Source organism: Haliotis asinina, chromosome 6, assembly GCF_037392515.1.
Source record: "Haliotis asinina isolate JCU_RB_2024 chromosome 6, JCU_Hal_asi_v2, whole genome shotgun sequence".
Lineage (NCBI taxonomy): Eukaryota > Metazoa > Mollusca > Gastropoda > Lepetellida > Haliotidae > Haliotis > Haliotis asinina.
In genome coordinates, this window is record NC_090285.1 from 37255147 (window position 1) to 37278725 (window position 23579).

General features: G+C 38.4%; 1 protein-coding gene across 5 annotated transcripts in view; it reads left to right on the top strand.

Annotated features, from left to right (window-relative positions):
- The window catches only part of LOC137287639 (synaptotagmin-7-like), a 243029-nt gene that overhangs the window by 124412 nt on the left and 95038 nt on the right, over positions 1 to 23579 (top strand). For 4 of the 5 annotated variants that reach the window (XM_067820021.1, XM_067820020.1, XM_067820018.1 and 1 more), the window contains exon 2: positions 17491 to 17728. In XM_067820021.1, coding sequence (XP_067676122.1) covers positions 17491 to 17728 — 238 coding nt within the window. Of the gene's footprint in view, positions 1 to 15593; positions 15670 to 17490; positions 17729 to 23579 lie in introns of those variants that run through there. The other variant, XM_067820019.1, reaches the window with a different exon arrangement.

Genomic DNA, 23579 nt, shown 5'->3' on the forward strand with positions numbered 1-23579 from the left:
AAACTAAACTCACTGTTAGTTACAACACATGATCAGGACGAATGTGTCTTCATGCCCCGATGTGGATCGGTGCTCATTCTCTCAACCGCTAGTTATTTTGTCATCCTGATTTATATACAGCTACAAGGGTGGTAGGGTAGCCTAGTGGTTAAAGTACTTGCTCATTACGAAAAGTTTTAGGATTGATTCTCAAAATGGGTACAATGTGCGAAGCCCAGCTATGGTGTCCTTTGCTGTGATGTTGCTGGAATGTTCCCAAAAGTAGTATAAGCATTTACTCACTCATTGTATACACTCAGTCACTATATAGCTTCCTCTGAAAGAGTGACCAGGGTTAAAGCCTTGTAAGACAAACAAATAATAATGATTTGAAACTATAATCATTTGTTAAGCAAATATATTACCAAGCTGAAAAAAATTCTGAGTTTTAAATGTTAAATTGGTATGAAAAGTTACTAGGATTCACGATCTTAATTTCACTTAATTTGATGTACTTACAGACTACATGACCAGTTACTTGAAGTCATACTGTTTCCGATAATTGTTCATGCAAAGGCGGGAGACATTTCAATATCATATAATTCATTTTCCAGTCTGATTAAGTGTTGCTCTCTATGTTGTACCAATTAGGGAAGTCAGTACCAGAATATATAGACTGGTATTATTGAAACACATCTTTTATTTTATATCAGCCGATTATATGTGAGCTGCTTGATGCATTATCTCATTTTTTTATTTTCTTACCTTGATGAAGCACTGTAGGAGGTTTTGAAGGTTTGATTAAAGTATGACCACAAAGGTTTTGAAAGAGACTCAATTTTCCTCATGGTTGATGAATTGCTGGACAGGTCCCTTGTTTTGCTGATCCCTAGGGAGATTATAGGGAGAAAAGGACAGCATCTTGTATAAGATCACTGTTACCATCTGAAAATTTAATTTCAGCCTTCTTTTTGCTCTCACTGTTTTAACTAACTACAGAATCTTCATCCAGGGAAAACCAGTGATGATCAAACACCTTTGTAAAGGGCATGGTCTCCAATCCAAACTTCCCCACCAGGGATTTCGTAACATGTGGCATGTGCAACCCAGTGTATCATTCTATGTTGTGGGTGGCCTAGTGGTTAAAGTACTCACTCATCACACCAAAGACCCGGGTTCAATTCCCTACATGGGTACAATGTGTGAAGCCAGTTTCCAGTGTCCCCTGATCATGCTAGAATAGTGCTAAAAGCAGCAGTGTTGAACTAAATTCTCTCACTATTTCTTTCTATGTGGTTGTGGAACATGTGGTCATGATGGCGACTGAGATTCCTTCTGCCAGGAAATACCGATTTGTGTGATGGATAGATAGCTGCTCACACTATCAACCACTGGATGGTGTGCTAAGGCTTCATCTTTGATATCGATGTTGAATACTAAACTGTGTAATTGTAATACAAGTGTACCATAATCATGTATTTATCATGAATATTACTTCTCTTTATAGTCAAAGGTAGCTTTGACATCCAAGTCAGAGTTCTGCCCCTTACCCTGATGAGGAGTTGCTTATTGTTGCTTGCACTCATAATATTTCTTGGTCTGTCAACACCCCTACTTGTGAATTCGATCAAAACTGACCAGATTCCAAACATGAATCTGGAAATTAATATTAATTACCTTCCGCTATGAGTTGTTGTAATGCATAAGGTTGTGTTTCAAGCTTTAAAGAGTTGCTTCCCTTAGCTGCAAGGATTCACTGAATGTAGGTTTTAATCTCCAGTTCTGTGATGAAGATCAGGAACAGACACACTACACTGGTCTCTAAACACCTAGCTGATACTCCTGGATCTCACCGAAATTTCAAAATCCAATTTTGTATTTCAATCTAACGTCTAGCTGACAAACCATATAGTAAAACTAACACAAACATGATACAATACAGTGACAGACTATCCAGCTAGCTCATTTCAGGTTGTCATTCCCAGGTAGATTAGATAAAAACCTTTCTTTTGAGAGTACTTCTGAATGTAAGGAACCTTCCATGGAAACCCTCAGTGGCAGCAAATCCAATCCATTATGGCTGATCTAGCAGTAATTCCTCCCATAAGATTCCTGAGGTGACTTGACATCTCTCTTTAAAGACAAACGCCTGACTAATAACAGGGATGTCCTCCATCGTGGACCTGTCATTGTATCATCCGATCCCAAAGCTGTTTAAGGGCTTCGAAAGCCTTCCAGTGGCATTTGCTTGATTTTCAGGTAGCTTGATCTGTTAACTTCACCACCTGTGTCAGCAGAGAGAACAATGCAACAATTGATTCATCCATTAACATATTACTGCTAGTGCTTTGATAGAAGGATGGTTATCCTGCTAAATTATCGTGACATGTCAGGTGATTAGGGAAGTGAATGTACTCCAAGAGATCGGGATATGGCATCAAGAGGTAGCATGAAGATGTGGCATCAAGATTTTGATACAGAAGTGCTTTAGCCTCATGTCATGGCACAGGAATTACAGAAAAGGTCTTTGTGAAGTTGATCTGATTAGAACTGTGGGTTGGGTTAAAAAAATTTAATCTGGTTGTGGCCTGGTAATATATGTTCATGCTGTCAAAGTGTAGCTTTCTGTGTTTGATTAAGACATATATAACAGTGACAGGTAATACAATGTTCTGACTTAAGTGGAGTAGATTCAGTTAATTGAATTGATAGTAATCTTGCGATTTTATTGATAACCTGGAAAATTTGCTGAATACCTGGAAAAATCAGGCACTGAGAGCTACTACTTCCTTGTTCTCCTGCTTAGAATCAGAATTCTGTTGGAGAGGTTTATGTTCAATCAATTATTTTTCCAGTGATTTCACAAAGTCTTTGACAGCCGTATTGTAGAATATCATTCCAAATTTTGGTGTCTGGTAGATCGCAGAGCAGCTCAATATCACTGTATAAACTTCAGAGACATTTTAATCGACTGCCCTTGATTTAACCTTGACTCCTTCCCAGCAGTTGTCAATATGTAATATTTTCTTGAAGTTCCTGTCAGTGTTTCTTTTGGTGGAATTTTCTTTTTACTGATCTATATATGTGTGTAGGTGTAAATGAAAATGTTTAATCGTATGAAAAATTACTTAGAAAAACTTCAGTCATAAACATATGTTATGTTTTTGATGATTACAATAAGTTGCTTGACAAGCAGTATCAATGTCCTGTATGATTGTGTATATGTTGAGATTACTGTTGGTTTATGTATGACTAATGTGTGTAATTTGCTAGCTGTTGAAGCAGTTTCTGACAACTTGTATAAAACCGCACCATTCTTACATTATTCATTGCATCTCGTCTTGGAGGCTTCCCTTGACTGTTTAGCATGACGCCATGCCATCTTCCAATGTCAAACTGAGGAATGGGGACCCAGACATTCAAGGCGCCGTGGTCCACTGTGTCCATTTGTCAAGTAGATATTTCTATGGATGTACCAGTTATTTATTACAATTCATGCAACATTTTGTCGTAGGAGCAAATGCTATTATCAAAGTAGTGGTGTGTCTTGTCAGAATTGTTATGATGGTTCATGATTCAGCACCATGCTCAAGCAGAGTGTGAAGAATCTATATCACCTGAGGCTTTTGTCCCACTGATGACATGAACTGGAATACTCTCATTGTACAATGGTTTCCTTTGGTCCTTGATCTGCATGTTATAAGATCAAGTGTCACATTTGTAATGATTTGGACCATTAGTCTTTGAGAACTTTGCCATTGACTTTCATTTTGGTGCCAGGCATTTATGATTTGTTCCGTCTCACAGCAGGGTGGCAGATTGTGATGATATGGTAGCGTGTTAAAAGCAGTGTTAAAGTTCACCCTCACATCCTTCTTTCCCTTCATCCCTCTTCCCTTCCCTCTTTCACTTCTTTCCTTTCTTTCTCTTTTCCTTTGTCCACTAGCTCATATACTTAATCATCCAAACTAACTCCCTCACTCTGGGACTTTCTCTGGGACTCATGAACTAACTCACTCCCTCACTTTTGGACTCACATTCTAGAACTCACTCATTCACTCACACACTCACTCTTGGACTCACTCTGGCACTCACTCACTCTTGGACTCACACTCTGGTACTCACTCCTTCACTCACCAACCCACTCAGTTAGAAAGGCATAGAAAAACTTAATCATTTTCTTCACCATCCCTCAGCTCTTCCTTCATGGAGTCAAGTAAACACTTAAGGAAGTTGTAGTGATTTTACAGACACTTCCTTTGCTTATGCAATACATCACACGTACATGAAACTGAATTAAAGAAAATTAAACTCTTAGCTGGGCATGTTTTCAACTATAGGGACTAAAGAATGCACAGAATGAATAAATCATGCATTATTGTTAGATTGTTAGAGGTTTTTTTTATCTTGAGATGTGTCTAGCTAGAAGGAAATATGTTTTGGTGAAGAAAATCAATATCAAAATGGCCAACAGGCAATCATTCTTTAGACGGCATTCTCCTGTTATGGCATTCTGGTGACAGTTCCCTTAACTTTTGTGGTTTTGAAATGCTGCAAGTTCACTTTTGTCACATCACCAGTGGAGCACCGTGTCGCAAGCTGTTTATCATTTGCTGAAAGTGTACACACTGAGGCTAACCATATTCAGGGATAATTATCTTCCAGCTCCAACATCAGTTGAAGTCTTGAACTATCCGGTGCCTTTGATTAGCCTTATAATTTCATTATTCTGACTTTCTCTTTCATCAGGGAATACGACTGAAGTCTGAGAGATCATTTTGTCATCAGAGATGTCATTAAACTGTGCAACCATCCAAACGAATTTCATGTGTGTATTGTTTGACTGTGAATGTTTTAATCAGAAAATACTTCTACTCCACTGAAAGGGGAATTCCCAGGATGCTGTATCAGATAATGTTTGGTCAGACAGCAGATTGTATTAATTCAGGGTGGTATGGATTAAGGGATTTGACATGAACAGCCAAATAAGCATTTCATTTAAATTTGTGAAAAGGGATGAATGTTGTTTTTCAATAGAAAGACAATATAAGAGGATGACGTATTAGATGAGTTTTACAATGTGTTATTCCTGGATTTGTTAGAGCAGATCAACTCTTTAGTTTTGTTCAAATGTTAGAATATTCATCTTGAAGTTGTAAATTGTTTATAGAACTGACTCGTTTCTAAATTTAAGCTGTTACTGTGAACCACCTGTTGCCCTCATCATGGACTTGCATTGCACCCTTACCTGCTGTCTTGTACAGTTGCTCACCAACTATCTCACCTACTTTCTCACTGTCTTGCTCACCCACTTGCACAAGCACATCCTCCCTCACTTTTTTATTCACATGCACAGTCACTTGTTCAAACAATTTGCTCCTTCTCTTGCTAAAGCACTGTCTCACCCACTTACTGACCTGCTTATTCAACACTTTCTCTCTTGCTCACACACTCTTGCACCCACTTGCTCATCCTCATGTTCACCCACTTTCTCACTCGTTTCACCATCTCTACCATTCTCTTGCTTACCCACTTTCTCACTCTGTTCACTCATTTCACCATCTCTACCATCCTCTTGCTGGCAAACTTTCTCACTCTTTTAACCATCTCTACCATCCTCTTGCTCACCCACTTTCTCACTCTTTTAACCATCTCTACCATCCTCTTGCTCACCCACTTTCTCACTCTTTTAACCATCTCTACCATCCTCTTGCTCACCCACTTTCTCACTCTTTTCACCACCTCTACCATCCTCTTGCTCACCCACTTTCTCACTCTTTTCACCACCTCTACCATCCTCTTGCTCACCCACTTTCTCACTCTTTTCACCACCTCTACCATTCTCTTGCTCACCCACTTTCTCACCCTTTTCACCACCTCTACCATCCTCTTGCTCACCCACTTTCTCACTCTTTTCACCACCTCTACCATTCTCTTGCTCACCCACTTTCTCACTCTTTTCACCATCTCTACCATCCTCTTGCTCCCTCACTTTCTCACTCTTTTCATCATCTCTATCATTCTCTTGCTTACCAACTTTCTCACTCTGTTCACCATCTCTGCCATTCTCTTGCTTCCTAAAAGACTTCCCAGATAAATCTCAAAGTGGCACTAACGTGGCAATGAAGTATAAAACCAGCTCTTTCACCATGGACTTACAACCACATGGGACCAGAAAACTTCAGTGGATTATAAATGCATTTCTTATGACCTACTGGAGTTGGTGCAGACAGGATATAAGCTCTCTCAATGTATATAACTCTAACCGTTTTTCCTCTGACCAAAATCGATGTGATGATGGAACTTACATCAGCATGGACTGTTATTATGCAAAGTTGGTTCACTTAACTTAAAGCTGTGTGACTCTTTGACATTTATGTATGATTTACAGGCTGGTCACTTCTATAAGACAGTGATGAATACAAAGTAAACAAGTATGTGATCTAGACTTCCAGTTGTCTGACTTCCATTTTTTGTAGAAACTGTGGTCACAGACTGAGTGGCTTAGCCAGCTTTATATGCTGGTCATTAGGTGCCTGACTCTGATGATTTAGGATGGAACTCAACCGAACAAAAGTAATAGAATCTGGCACGTGTACCAAATATAACAAGTTATAAAACAGGAAAGAGCTGGTTTAGGTCTTTAGTTTGACCTATTTTATATTACCATATAGTGATCCTTTCCACTGTATACAGTATAACCCTGACAGTATGGATCCAAGTCACATTATTCATATAAAAATCCAGATTTACAGTCTAAAGGCATGGATTAATGGGCATTTAGACTAGGCTACGCTAGACACAACTAGATAGTGAACCAAGGTACATTCACATTAACAGATCTCAAGCTAACAGTTTATTGATATGGACTAATGTCCTTTTGAAAAGATTACTGAGATTAGACAGAAAGAATGCCAGGTAATTGATGGTAGCAGATTGTCAATATCACTTCCTGCAACTTAACCTAATCAGAATCTTTGGCTTCAAAACACCCAAATCTGGATAAGCTTGATTGGAGTGTTGATATATGTATATTCCTTGCAAGATGGTCCGGAAGGTGGAATTTCAGGCTAATGAGTCTAGACTAATGGGTTTATCCCGTATTATCCAATGTGAAATTTACAATCTTCCAACCCAGGTTGACTGGGACTGACGATTATTCAGTGTCGACCTGACTGGCAATACGTCCGTCCAACCAGAGGCATACTGTAGCTCATCAACCTTCACTTAAGACAGTATTTTATCATTAGGAACTGCTTCTAGTGTTCATCTGCACGAGATGGCCATTGTAACGGGCCTGGTCAAGGAACTGACGAAACCACTGCATGGTGTTAGGACACATGGCTGTAGTACTACCACTGTATCGATTATTTCGCACGTGGGGAGGGAAAGTACCAAACAGCCCCGCTGAATCTGAGGAGAATGATGAATACTAATCCCCTCATGTTTTGGTGATGCAGGTGCACTTTTACAGGAAGGCTGGAATGGTGTCTGCAGATTGTGCTGTTCAAAAGAAATGGGACACATTCAGTGGCCTTTATTGTTGGGGGCCGTAAAACTTGGGTAGCCTAGTGGTTAAAGTATTCGCTCACCACAGTGAATATCACGTTCAATTTCCCACATTGGTACAATGTTTGAAGCACCTTTGTGGTGTCCCCTGCCATGATATTGCTTAAATATTGCTAAAAGAAGTGTAAAGCTAAACTCACTTGCTTTGTTGTGAATCAGGTTGACTGTAATCAGATGCAACTGACATAGAGGTGGCAATTTGAAGATGTAACAGCACAGATTTCTGTTCACAACTGATCTGCAGTCGGCAATATTCCATCTACATGGTGGTGGTCTGTAGTAATCAATTCCGAACTAGACAGTCCAGTGATTAGCAGTGTTTGCATCAATCTACACAGTTAGGATACAATCACATGTGTCAACCAAATCCGCAAGCCTGACCACCTGATCCCATTAGTCCTCGCTTACAACAAGTATGGGTGGCTAACAACCATTTCTATCCCAGATCTTCACAGCACTGCTGTTGAACCATCTCATGACTGTGATTAAAAATCAAAGATTTGTAACAATTCTGGAACCTGTGCTCATGAGTGTCTGCAGTGTCTTTGGGACACATGCGTAGATATGTGTCATTCCTGACTGATCAGCCACAATAGGATAAGTTGGTTTGTCCAAATTTTTTGATTATTTTAAGTTCTTATTTTTTCAAATTCATATCTATTTGTTATACATTTCATTCAATGTTTTAGTGGAAAACTTCATCAAAACCTCTTGTTATCTGTTATGTTCCTTTGTGAAATACAAATTGGCTTAAAGAAAAATATAATTAAATAAAGAAGAAGTTTACATCCATAAAATTTTGTCTTATACCTGAGCACAAACTTCTACATGCCTCGCAAGAACCTAATATAAATGCAATAAAGAAAACACCAACATTATATTAATAAAAATTGTTATTAGTTTTGAGCTTTGCAAATTGTACTGACATTTCCTGCAAGCTTGAAGCCAAATACCAGCTTCTGATCTGACTGAAATCAATAACTGTAATACTGTCATGTCTAGACACAACTTAAATAATTTTTCAAGACAGTATTTACCTGAGTTCACTATCTCTGTACTTTCAGTCACCAGGCAATCTGTCAAGTGATTATCCTGCGAGTATGTAAATTGCCAGTTGTTTGCTGAAATTATGGGAGTGAAATCAAATACTCTGATACTGCACTTACTCCCTTGGCATGCTCAGATCGTGATGGACATGTCACATCAAGGCGCTTCTTCTGGAGATTCATATGTAGCATGTAGCACAACTTGAAAAGCGTACAAACTATAACGCGTACATGAGGAAATGGCAGGATTTGATTGATTGATTGATTGATAGACAGATTGATTTTAACACTCAGCAATATTTCATCAGTCTATAAATAATCGAGTCTTGACCAGACAAACCAGTGATCAATAGCAGGAGCATCATAACGATTACATGTGCCAACCAAGTCTGACCACCCAATTGTATTAGTCACCTCTTATGGGGTACTGAAGCCCAATTCTAACCTTGCTTTTCACAGGTCTATAGGAACAAAAACAATTTCTAATGTCAAACTGACACTTTTCTTGATAATAGGCCTGTTATGTCATCTGTAGCAGCTCAGATAGATGTGATTTTCTTCACAAACTACCAGCTTGTCAATCCTTTATGACAGAAAATTGCATGGTTCTTCTATCAGCTTTATTGCCAAGCTGCTCGTTGAATTACGCGGACGTTTCCTTTTTGGAGATATGGAGGACCATTTTGTCTTCTGCATGGCTGATCACTGAAGGAAACAATACCATGATATGTTTCATGGCATAATGGAAACTCCATCAAACAAATGACTTCTAATACGGAAATGTCATGTATTATTCTAAGAGCTAGTTCAAGCAGGTGTTGATGTTCAAAAGGATTGATTAGTTTCAACGACTGATGTATTTTGTGGAACAATCTCAAATAAACTGTATTTCCCTCCTTTCCTGTTTTCACACCGTGGTTGGAATAATTGGGTAATGCTTAATGAATACTACCCCATACATCAGAGATCTCTCTCTACAGAAGGATTGTCAATTTCAATAAACATTCATTGCAGTGGTGGTAAAGAGAGACCGATTGTCCTTGACAGGTTACGTCCCTATCAACAGCGTGCATTCAAGTTGCCATTTGTGAACTAGCTTGATGTCAGTTCCTAAGAGGAATGACTCAATTGAAGGATCACCAGTTGCTTTATCTTCCCTCTGACCTATTACTTATCTACAATGACTGTAGATGAAGGTTGGATTTCATGATATAACGTGTTAAAACTGTCTATGACTTGCTTCGTTTCTGGATGGTTTTACATATAATTGTTGAGATAACGAAGTGAGTAATTGAATATCTCAGTATCAGGCTGATCTGCTGTGCAAGGAAGAGTTAACGTCTCGATCAATATTGTTGATTTGAGTGAGAATTTATCTCACTGCTTTCTTGTTTCACGAGTTTGTATATGTCATCAAAGAGTCCTTCAGCCTACATTAGGGCTTGGAAAGGCAATTAATGCTTTTGATATATCTTTGTATCTCCAGACAGATTATTCTTGGCATGAGTGATGAGTTTATATGTATGCATGTATATCTGATAACAGTTGGCTTTTTGGAGACTGTGGTGCTTTCATCTAGTTATCTGTATTCTATCTCCTGTGGTGGCACAGGAGCCTGTGTAAATTTCAGAGGTTAACACTCTGTGTGTGTGAGTGTGTGAGCTGGGTTTTATGTTCCTTTTATAGGTTTGTTTGTTTGTTTAATGACACACTTTAAGCACATATTTCAACACCACATTTCAACATCCTCAATATCTCCAGGGTATACGTTCCGATAAGTCTCCACTATACCCTGGACGCGTCTACGGCTCTGCCTGATAAATTTATTACCGCCCTTTGCTGGCTCCGCCTTCTCACAGTAGCCAATCAGCTAGGTCGCCATTATCTCCGAGCTTGCCAGTGTCAACAAAGGTAGTGGTCGCAACTGCGAAGGTTTGCTCGAGGTGCGTCCCAGATTTTAGGGAAATCATACAAACAAACTGACAGGTCCGAAACTTTAAAACAACATACGCAAGAACATCTTCTACCTCTTCCAGAGAACCTCTGCATGGTTTCTGTTGCCAAGTATAATCGGTTTGAAAATTCAAAGAACGAATGTGAGTTGTGATTGGTTCGCTCAAATTCCCAGCGTAGACACCTGACTGGGTCAAAAGACAGTCAAGGGAGGTAATAAATTTATCTGGCAGAGCCGTAGATGCGTCCAGGGTATAGTGGAGACTTATCGGAACGTATACCCTGGAGATATCGAGGATGCATTTCAAGGGATGTGAAAACAAATCACTTATGAGTCAATCTTTGTATGTTTGTTGTTTAATGCCCAACTCGGCAATATTCCAGCTATTGGCAGAAGTCTGTACATAATCAAGTTTAGACCAGACAATCCTGTGATCAACAGGATGAGAATCAATCTACACAATTTAGATACGATTACATGTGTCATCCAAGTCATTAAATCTGACCACTCAATCCTGTTAGTCCCCATTTATGACAAGCAAGGATTGCTGAAGACAAGTTCTCACCAGGATCGTCATGGTTTCTGTTTAAAGGTATTCCAGTTATACCACAGCATGTCTGCTTAATATTTGATGAAAACATGGAGTGGAGCAGGTGTTAGTCACTGGTGACCTTGGCACAAGCATATTGATGACATAGAGATTAGAGATCAGGTCTCCATTCTTTAATATATGAAGCACATTATTTTTAAGTCTTCCACACAAATACTACTCCAGTTTGTATATTGATAGCTTTTTAGTGAAACACATTGGTATCATCACTATTTCAAAAAGATGCATAAACACATGCTCTGTCATTGTATCGCATGGTGACAATCAGACCCAGTTTGTTTACAAACATACAGCTGTAAAACTGCTTAAACAAATTATTGCTTGTGACGTAGTCACATGTGTACATTTTTTTATGAAAGTGGAAAGAATTTTGTTGTTTCGATTCATCATGCACAGAACTGATTATCACAAAATGTCATGGTATTTTTTAGGAAGAAGGAAGAAGTATCTGAAACTATTCATGTTCACATTATCATACAGTGATAACAGCACACTGTTTTCAAGCAAACCTTGGATTTTGTGTGTCATGACCCAAAGATTTCATTGTTGATGCTCATACTACCAATGGTACTACTGTCCAGCTTCAAAGAGTCACTGGTTAGACCACCTCCACATTGTGACCAAAACTTTTGATACATGTGTTTATCTGTGCAATTTTATATGCACACTACGCATTTTTTTCCAGTGTATGAACAGTGTTTTCATTTATGATCTAAGATGGAACCAAGCAAGTAATCCTTACTTTTCTTGTCATAAACTGCAGGATTTTCTCAACCATGTTTTTGAGATGTTCAACATCTTATGTGACTCATATCATGTGCACTGATATCAATGGAAACTCGCATTTGAATGGGGAAGAGAGTATGTACCTGACTGCAGCCATGATGTTGGGAAACATCCTTGAGCGTAAGTTGTGTGTAAGTATATTACGTTATCAAAGAAATTCCAGTGCATTTTCCAATGTGATGCATCAAAAATAGGTGCAGGACCTATTTCCATCACATTGCAACAGTTTGGACGGAATGTGAATGACATATAATAAAATAACTTAATAACTTTTTAGGATACAACACATGCGCCAAAAAAACTGGATGTGAAAAAATTGGATTGGAAGCCCCCCTTAGATACAGCTGGAATACTGCAGACGGACTCTGAACGTTTGTCATGTATTGAGGTAACCTGCCAAGGATAGTTAGTTTTGAGTCTTAGATCAATCCCTGCCTGTGATCCCCTGGGCAAACATATTGCTGATCTGACATCATCAGAATTTTATAATCCCGCTTGACTCAGTGACAAATGATACCTGTAAAGAAGTTTCTCTGACAGTCCTCAACTTTCACTTCATCCCAAGGAAAAACATCTGGACGTCAGAGTAAGCTGTTGATAGGACAGCCATCACCTTCTTCTTAATCCTAGAGGAAAACATCTCAACGTCAAAGTAAGCCTTGATGATGGGACAGTGTTGTGAATGACAATCTTTTTATTGCCCAAATTGCAAGGTGATAGCGGCCAAGCTTGCCCAAGTGTGTGCTCATTCTGGAGTGTTGTGAACCGTGGGAATTAAACTGTTGCATCCAACAGCCAATGGTCACAAAAGCCGATCAGTCGAGGATCGGAAGGACTGTATGTGTCAGAAATAGAGGCTTTGGGAGATTTATAGCAGCACATACTTTGATGTGATATGTTTGGTGTGAAGGACAATTAATACTGTGTTATGCCCTTTAGCGTCTGTTTGTTTGAACAATTTGTGAAAAGTAGCTCACCTATTACCTGAAAAAAAAAGAGAAAATCATCATCATCACCACTGCCGTCATCACCATCTATTTATGGGGGTGATGAGGGTAGCTTTGTGGTTAAAGCATTTGCTCGTCACCCCAAAGACCTGGGTTTCTTGTGTCCCCTGCAGTGGTATTACTGGAATATTGCTGAAGATTACATAAAACTGAAGCCAAAAGTGTTCACTCATCACGCCAAAGTCCTGGGTTCAAAAGCCCCGCATGGGTACAATGTGTGAAGCCTCTTTTTGGTGTTCACTGCCATGATATTGCTGGAATATTGCTAAAAGCGGCATAAAACTAAACTCGCTCATCGTTGTTTCGGTGTTTAATCCTCATGCTGAAAGAAAGGTTTTGTTCACTGCATTGTAACATACTAGGAACTGTTTTCTAAGTGTTCCCGCTAAGATGGACCAAATTACGTCATGGTGTTTTGTATGCATCATGGGTTGACAGAACCAATGGCAGAGCATTTGCTTGTCACGCTGAAGACCTGGTTTTTATTACCCACATGGGTACAATTTGTGAAACGTATTTGTGTCATTCATCGTGATATTGCTAAAAATGTCTCACTAATCATCCATTTATGGCTCCTGTGCAAAAGATTACTGAAGAAAATATGATGGGAAGACAGCAAGGATTATTTAGAAATGTGTATCCAAACACAATTTGATAATCCTGGCTAAAATGTTTAAAACTCACACTAACCTAAGTGACTAGATTTCATCTGAATGTCATGCACAGACACAGGGACAGGATTTAGTGTCTGTGAGTAATTGCAAAGTTTGCATAGTTGGGAACATGTATGAGAAAACTGGATCAATATTGCCACTATAAAATGGGCTTGATTGAGAGTAGCATTGCCATCCTAGATGAAGGCCATGTCACCAGAAGCCAGGTGAAGCTTGAAGCATTAACTTCCATGTGAGTGCTGAAGTTCAAAAGGGAGAAGGGCAAATGAGATGAATATTTCACCAATCTAGATAAGGGAACCTATATTATGCAACAAGCTGTCAGATTTAACATTGGCTTAATTAATTTTCTTTCATTTAGTCTCAGAACCAATTCTGTTTGCATGCTAGAGTACCTTGTCGTAGACATGTAATTCTCAGTTTTAATGGTAAGGGATGCATATTTAATTCTTTATGCTCTCATTCTTGGAGCAATTGCCTTGGGTGCAGTTGGTGGTGGCATTATTTAACACGTTACAGCTCTTTAATGGGTCCAGGATTCGGTTCAACACTGTTGTGAAGAGCAGTCCTGTTACATCATAGCATGTCAGTTTAATGGTGGAGGAAAACTTGACATGATATGAGTCATGGTTTGTCAGTTTATTGTTTCACGCCACACTCAGCAGTATACCAGTCTGGACCTGATGATTGGATGATCAACAGCATGAGTATCGATTAATGCAATTGGGATATGATGACATGTGTCATACAAGTCAATGACCTTGACCATCCCCTTGACCTTCATCCATTTGACCTTCATACTCTTGACCTTCATCCAGTGCTGGTATTGTTCAAAACCATCTAAATTCCAACTCATTAATATTAAATAAAACTGAAACAGTACAAAATGAAGTCACAGCACTATTACATTTGGGAGCTTTGTTAAGATCTTGATCGGGCATTGCATAAGGTTCATTAAGCCTTGAATCTGGGTCTGAGATATAACACTTCAATGGTATCTTGGGGTGTAATTTGTCATGACAACTCTACTTTGGTGCATCTCAAGATGCAAGATGCAGTACTGTCAGTCTGAAACAGCTTGCCTCTGTTGCACACAAGCGTTGGTGGTAATCTGATTTTGGATCAGCATGACTTACTGGAAGTGACCATCTGTCACAGTTAGACTCAGGTAGGTTGACAAAGAGTCACTGACTGGTGAGTAAAGTGTGGCAGGAAACAAACACTGTCTAAACTGCATCGGAACATGCCCAACAGGTTTATGTATCTCAGTGTTTATAACTAGGTGAGACGGGCCCAACTGGAAGTCGCCAAATTGTTTATTCCTGTTTAAATAAAAATACAAGACTTTCATTTAGTCAATTATTTTCTGACTTTTGAGGGCTGATATTTTGTTAACTGTCAGTTAGGTATCAATGCTCATTGTTTTGCCATAGAAGTTTTGTCCAGAGCAGCAAAAATGTCAAGAAATGTGAAGTCTATGTGTGTATCCCAGTATTTTCAATGTCAAGATGTAGTGGCACACTGGAAATTGGTTTAACAGGGTTTAACAGCCCCTGGTTGCTAGGATATGTCTGGTTAAAGGTTTGAATCTCTTGAGCAAGAAAGCAAGGATGGTTGATTGGACTATGGTTTGGATGGATGCTCATTTCCAGAGTAGCATCACCATCTTTTAGATGTAATTGTTCGTCATGGTTTGAGGCTCAAATTGTCACTACCATACCACAATTTATGCTTAAGTAGTAAAGTTTGGTCAGCCATTATGGACTTTCTCCCAAAGTTTCTCCCAAACTGACACATTGTCCAAATTGTCTTAAGAAAACCTCATTCACTTTGTGTCTCATGAGGATTCAGGTTAGAATCAGTCTCCTTGAACCCATGTTTGTTGTAAGAGGCATGTAGCAGGATCAGGACGTCAGACTTGCTGACTTGTTGACACATGTCACATTTTTTATTGGCATTTAGAAGTTTGAAGGAGACATAACAACATATGGTATGGAACCAGGTGACAGTGAAGTGGCAAGAAGTAGCCCAGAAATCTTGTGTTGTAAATATTTAAGAATTTGTAAATCCATACCATATGTTGTTCAGTTGGTCCAGACTCTATTATTTACAGACCGCCACCATGTAGCTGGAATATTGCTGAGCTTGGCATTAACCAACCAACCAGCCAACAAACCAGCTAGCCAGCCAACCAACCAACCAACCAACCAGACAAAGAAACATCAACCAACCAGTCAACCAACCAATCAACTTAATCTGTTCACCAGCTCTTCCCATCCTCTCTGATTCACAATACACTGTCCTCCTGTGGATTCTTCAGATATACAGTCTCCACATTGATTTAGGCTCCACACGTCCCATTGTTTAAGCGTATGGCCAATCAATGTGACTTTAATGTCGTCAAGTAGTAATGGTACTCGTTCAGTATTTGAGTAACCGCCATGTGTTCATCACAAGTACTGGAACAAGCACTTAGCATTGTCAGCTTCTATTCCTGGGATATAGCAATGCCAAGGTAGTTCTTGTTTCAAACATTTAGTGGGCAAGTCTGTTGTGTTCGGTTTCGGTAGGGTAGTGTAATGGTTAAAGTGTTCATTTGGCACGCCGAACACCCGGGGTTCGAAAACCACATGGGTACAATATGTGAAGCCCATTTCTGGTGTTTCCTGCCATGAAATTACTAGAATATTGCTAAAAAAAACATAAAACTGAACCCACTCACTGTTGTTTTGGTTTTTATTCCTCATGTTGAAAGAAAGGCTTTATTCACTGCACTGTAACATACTACCAACAGTTTTCTAAATGTTCCCCTAACACTTCTCTAAGATAAAACAAATTTCATCATGGTGTAATTATAATGTATAGAGTGGACATGGCAAACTGGAGTCAGCAGTTGCTTGTTGTATTTCCCTTTAGGGAAATGGACTCCGTACCATTGACGAAAATCAAAAACATAATAAGTATAACTTTTACACTAATTTATTAGTATTTTCTGCCATCCAAATCATTACACCCTTATTGAAACAAAACTCCTGACCATCCTCCACAAATACATTCCAAACACATGTCATAATACTTGTATTTACACGCAAATAATATTGATAATAGTGAACATGAAGAATTTAAAGTCACAGAGAAGACAGAAAATTATGTCAAAATGAAAACTAATATGCCAATATCAATAAATGCCAAGAGGTTTGGTTTCAGTGTTATTCTATTTTAATCCATTGTCTTCCTCTTTCTCCTATGTCCTATCAGCTAATATCCAAATATTTGTGAATTCAAAATTATGGAATGTCCATATGCTGAGGCATGATAATCTTGACCCATTGGACATATGGCAACAGCGGTTCATGACCTTGAACTTGCCTCTTTCCTGGAATAGACTTTCATGTTACCTTGCTTTGGAATCATTTGTGATCAGACTCAGATAATCTTAAAGGTTTGAAGACTGATCTAAGTTTGAAGTGTTGATCTAATAAGCTGATTCAAGCAGACGTCCAATTAGGTGTTTGTTTCATAGCGTTCAGGATCGAGTGGTCAGGCCCATTGACATGGTTGACACATGTCATTGTATCCTAGCTGCATAGATTGATGCTCATGCTGTTGATCAATGGTTTGTGGACTCCAGACTTGATTATGTTCAGACCACTATTTTACAGCTGGATAAACAACAAACAAACAAAAGTTGACTCATCATTGTTTTCTTTTCACAGTCCTTGAAATGCAACCATGCAGAAGCATCAAGAAAAAATATAAACCATTTCAGACAGACATTCCTGAGGACCCTGTTCAACATCACTGCCTTTTGCATTTCACACGCCCATAAATGGCAACCATTTACATTTGTGTCTATTTTTTCCAGCTATGCATGATACCGGCCAAGTCGTGCTGGTCCTCGTGGGCTCGTTTGGTGCTGTCATAGGCCTGGTCCTTGGCACAGTCCTGTGCAGCTGGTGTTTCGGGAAGAAGAAGAAGGTTGATGAAGAGGAGGAAGTGTTTGGGAAGAAGTATAAGGATGAAGAAGCTGGAAATGTCCCAACTTCAGGCATTTCGAAAGGAGGTACCCCTGGATCACCTGCTCTCACTCGCAAAACTATCAAGTAAGTATTTTTTTTATCTAAATATATCATGTTGCAAGGTGTCTACATGATCCTGAAGATGAAGACTTTCGTCACAAATTCAGCTGACCAAACCAAAATGGTTTAAATATTGCAATGATCAATCCCAAAACTGTTGAAAAATTCCAAGTGACTCACTTCCCAATTATATCACATGATGACAGCTATAATATGTTGAATGATTTTTATTACCTGAACTCAGTACAACCTGTCACTTCAGTTAACTTGCACCAGCCATTTTGAACATGCACCAGTGCAGGTTGTAAATATCAAAATCACACCCTGCTGATCAACAATTTTGACAGTATCTGTTATCCCAACTTGTCTTTGTCGAGTTCTATTGTTTGAACAATTGTTGTGATTCTCTTTGCAATGCTGTAACATGTTATGGTATCAAAATTCACTCTGTTGTCACATTCTAAGGTATCTGATCATCAACAGATCTGCTCATTATTCACACACACACAAACTCTCTGTAATTCTAGATTTTCAGCAGACACTTGCTTAACATTCTGCATGAATTATCCATGTTCAGGAAGATTATTGATTAAAAGATAGTATTTCAAGTGAGGTATATTTTAAATGTTGATTTTACAGCTGTTTTATCTCTTCTCTATATTTTCTCTCTTGATGTTGTGTTTCAATTTCTTCCATTGTCAACGTCCGGGTAAGGTGCTTCAGTCATATAATATTTCTGATGTTATGTTGTGTCAAATTTCTTTCTTTATTTTCAGGATTAATAACTTCTTTCCATTTTTACTAATGATGCTTGCATTTTTTCTTCTTGCAGGTCATATATGATGAGTTAAATCATTAACTTAGGCTTGAAAAAGCGGTGAACAAATTCAGTAATAAATAAATTAATTACATTATTTTCTCAATTTAATTTACTAACTTCTATAGTGTCAAAAGTCTTTTTCTCACTTAAAATAATCATGAGCGTAACTCCATCAGCTTGTTTGGACTTGATGGTGTATACAATGTGTCAAAATGCTGAGTAGTTCTTGAATATTCAGTCCAGAATCTGGCCTTTAGTTAACCACCAATGAAAGAAAATGCAACTTAACATAAATAAAGAAGAGAAATATAAAATGTTAATTTTGAATCACAGTATGGTCACATTGACAATGCCAGGTGTTTAACATAATCTGTAGTCTTTGTGAGTAGTCATGGTTGTATAGTACCATTCAGTCATTGGGATTATTTGTAGAAGGTCATTGGAAAAGAATACAAAGTCTTGACTATTCTAAGAAACAAATTACTGAAAATGAAATCAGTGATGACAATAGATGTTTCTCATCTCCTTTGTGACTAGTCAAGGTCCTCAACACCATTCTGACAATATGCTTGAACATGGAATCTCAGTGCAAACAAATATCCTTCCTGACTGTTCTAAGAAACAAATTTGAATGGAACACTGAAAATCAGTGATGGCACCATGTGTTTGCAAAAGGTAATTACCAAGGCAAGATGTCTGGACCATGCTGAGATAGTGTTTGAATCTGGAAGTTTGCCATGGAATGTAATTTATTAGTTGTGGTGATAATGGACAATCTAAGTTGTGGGACATGGTTGATTGTCTAATATTCACATCCGGACCCATGAAGATCTGGGTTAAAATTGATCTTTAGTAACCCATGCTTATCATAAGAGGTGGCTAACGGGATCAGGTGATCAGACTCCCTGACTTGTTCGACACATGTCATTGTATCCCATTTGCATAGACCAATGCTCATGACGTTGATCACTGGAGTTTGTTGTCCAGACTTGATTATTTCCACACCACCAACATACAGCTGGAATATTTGTGAGTAGTGGCATAAAACTAAGCTCACTCATTCATCACATCCTGACAGCATAGACCTTTGCTCATGATATCAACCATTGGAAACTGAAACAGAATCTCGTTTGAAAGTGACAGACAGTATTTCATCTCCTCTGTTGGAATCCTCAGACCAAATGGGAGTTTGAGGTTTCACCTATCAGTCATCCATGAGGACAATGGCGCACATAGTGATGGATGAACATGTGATAATTCCCATAGTGCAGTTCAGTCACATGATCATATCACAAACAGTGATCACCGTGATTGTCACGTGATCAGTTGGCTTGTGTTTTTGGCTCCCTGGGGATTATACACCAACAATGATAAGTAAGCGCCAAATCCTCAAATGCATGTTCTTTCTACCCTCATGACAATTATCTTGATTGCCAGTTTTTAGTCTGTGAATGTTTTGTTTGACTAAAGTTGCTGAGATATGAAACAAATTCTTTTCATGAAGACAGGATTTCTCAGTAGCTGTGTTGTATGATGTTGTATCCTGATTTTGGAAATACTTGACAAGAATACAGTCGAGCTAACTTGCCCAGCATCCATTACAGGCAGTACATGTGTGGTTGGTATAAACAGGAACGTGAGATAGGCCATCAGTGTCCTTTAGGTAATGTCATGTTTGGCTTGGAGTTTACAGTAACCTGTCGGATTTCAATAAAATGTGCCCATTTTGAACCAGATGACAAATTAGGATATTAAACTTGCTCTGAATGACTTACCTGATGGTCATCAATGAGAAGCCAGGTTGAGAATCACAGGTTTAAGAGGTTCCCACGTTACTTTGGGTGGAAAGAGTTTAAAGGAAAGTGTTTGTCAGTCAAAGAGCTGTGTTTGTCTTTCTGTCTGTCAGTCTGAATATTATTGACTGCAGATAAAATATAAAATTGCTGGCTCACTGTCTTTGTTAGAAGTGAAAAATGACATTTGCTTTCATTTTTGACAAATTGTCCTGAGCCTCTGATGATAGATTCATTATAAGATGTCCACCATGTTTATTGACAAATGTCCAGTGGATCAAGGAATAAGGTCTCCCATTTCATATATTTGTGTATAACAGTGAAACATTATTTGTTTTTGGAAAGAAATGAACTCTGAGATTGCAAGGCATTGCAAGTGATATCAACCACTCAGATTTTAACCAAAATGTGTACTGTGTGTATCTAACATGCAAACAAGGATAATGGGATAGCCTAGTGGTTAAAGCATTCACTCATCACACTGAAAGTCAAGGTTCAATTCCCCACTTGGGTACAATGTGTCAAACCCATTTCCTGTGTCACCTGCCATGACATTGCTGGAATATTAGTAAAAAATTCTCACTCATGCAAATGTGAAATTCAGTCTTGTGTATCATGGTAAGGCAAAAATATTCCAATCAAGGCAGGAAAATATAACCAATGCACCATATATCGAAGTCCTGTTTTGTTCAAAGAAATGTTTAACATTTCCTGGCAGCCATTTGGACAGGTCCAGTCTAATATATATGTGAGTGACCTTTCACAGTCCACATGTGGGATCTCAATCCAAAATTCTTTTCCTTTTGCGTGATTTTCTCCCTTAAACTGTCCAGCTGTGAGTTATTTATGAAGGATGGAACTAATGCTTAAGTGCATGCAGAGTTTGTGGCATTGAAGATCATTGTCCCATATTCATAGAAATGGTTTTCTATATTTAAACATTAATTATTATTAGTCTTATTTTCAAATATAAATGTTGACTAGGCATTGATCTCTTTTAAAAAGAAGAACCTTTATGATCAAATAACTCCTTCAGTGGACAAGATTCATTTCTTATAAAAAGCTTTCCATTTCCTAGTGTCACCATATTTTTCCTCAACCATTTAATGTTCACATGGCACCGATAATTTGTCTCTTAAACTATCATTAATTCAGTAGTATGCATGACTAGTATCATGCATTTTTTAGCTTTTCTTCATCTGTCTAAGCACTATGAATGCTTCTGCATTTAATGGCAACCATTTTTGGGTGAATCTAGTATTCATCCTGCCATTAGAATCAGATTTGGATTTTATCTTCTTAAAAGCGGCATGAATACTAGAAGCCATCTGAAATCCCATATCCCGCCATCTATCAAGATGAATGTCACGTCTCTCACAGTCCAGGATATAAAAACCTGTGAAGATCTGGGTTACAATTGGTCTTCAGCAATTCATACTTTGTGTAAGAGGTGACAAACGGGATGGTAAGTTAGGTTCACTGGGTTGTTTGTCACATGGCATCATATTTGTGCAGACTGATGCTCATGCTATTTATCAGTGGATTAGCTTGTCCAGACTTCATTATTCACAAACCATCTCCATATGGCTGGATTATTGCTGAGTGCAGCATTAAGCAACAAAAATTTAGAAAAAAAAACATGCTATAAAAGGTTTGTCTTCACTCTTTCATTGTGAGGAAAGAGTTGTTCAATATAGCGAATCAAAGCAGTTGTATGGAAACATGATTTATTTTAAAGTGAGCTAAACTCAAGACAGGGTCTTTGTTGTGTCCAGGCAGATATCATCTTGGAGTTTGAATTACTCATGAAGGGAGGTTGGTTAGCTTAATAATACATAATTTGTTGGATGCAAACGTGTGGCAGACAAGCAGAGGGAAATGTCCTTGGTCCCAATCCACAAAGCATTTGTCAAATAATGACCTATCATAACTCATATTTTCATCGTGGGTTTATGATTGTTTTTGCGCCACAACATTTTGTGGATCAACACCCCGGAATATAAACTGCTCGTTTCAACACATAAAAATATGGTGTTTTCCTTTCATGAGCATTACATCAACCATCAATATGCCATTGCCTTTGGAAACCAAACCTTCCTGATGCAGGAAAGTATGTGTTTTAGATACCAATTGCCTAATGATCAGCACGTTTCATAATGATAGTTAAATAGTAGTGAACCATAGTGAAAGGAATATAATTGTCTTTCTGTGTCAAGTAATGATTTGCTGAGGGATGTATCTCGTCCAGATTGTAGACAATGATGGTTTAAAATGTGTACATGGATTGAAATTGTAAACATGAGTAACAGTGATCATAAATATGAAACAGGTGATGAAACATCACTAGATGTAATGATTTATCACTTCAATAATTGAATGCAGAGATTGTGCCTTTACATTCTAAGCCAGAAACTGCAATCAGTTCTGCAACTATTTTCACCACATCTACTGGTCATTCAATGAAAAAGGTTACCAAATGATATTACTTCTGTACAGACAATTATTGTTTCTGGGCAATTTGTACAGGTTGCACAATTTGGCCTGTCACTTCCTGATGATTTGATTGCATATACAGGATGTTGGCACATAACTGTCACATCAGACTTGCAGTGTGTCAAAGCTACTTATGGAAAACCACAGAGTATATCTCTTTCTGAAAGTGAAGCCCATTTCTGGTGTTCCATGACATGATATTGGTGGAATATTGCTAAAAGCAGCGTAATTCTGACATGACACTTACTCCTCCAAAAGCCCAAGAATCATAACCATGACTCTTTCATTGTGAGGAGAGAGTTGTTCAGTATAGCAGATCAAAGCAGTTGTATGGAAAACATGATCTAATTTAAAGTGAGCTAAACTCATTAGCCAGGGTGTTGGCACATAATCGTTTCATTAAAAAAAGTTAGACTTGCAGTGAGTCAAAGCTACTCGTGTTGTGAGTGAACTGTTCACTGTTCTCTGTAAAGTTTATTTCAAGATGACAACAGCAGTAATCTGACTGACTGCTGTGAATACCATGAGTTAAATAATCTGCCAATCACTTGCACAGTTCCACAATAAATGTTAATTTGTGAAATTTTAAGTAAAATAATTCAAAAAGATTAGAAACATAAGATTTGGACCTAGATTTCAAAGCTCTCTTAGCGCTAAGGTAGTTGAAGGTGTATGCATGGCACTTACAACTATCTTAGCGTTGCGATAGCTTCAAAAATCTAGGCCCAGGTTCATAGTGAACACTTCCAAACATGGAATAATGCTGTGT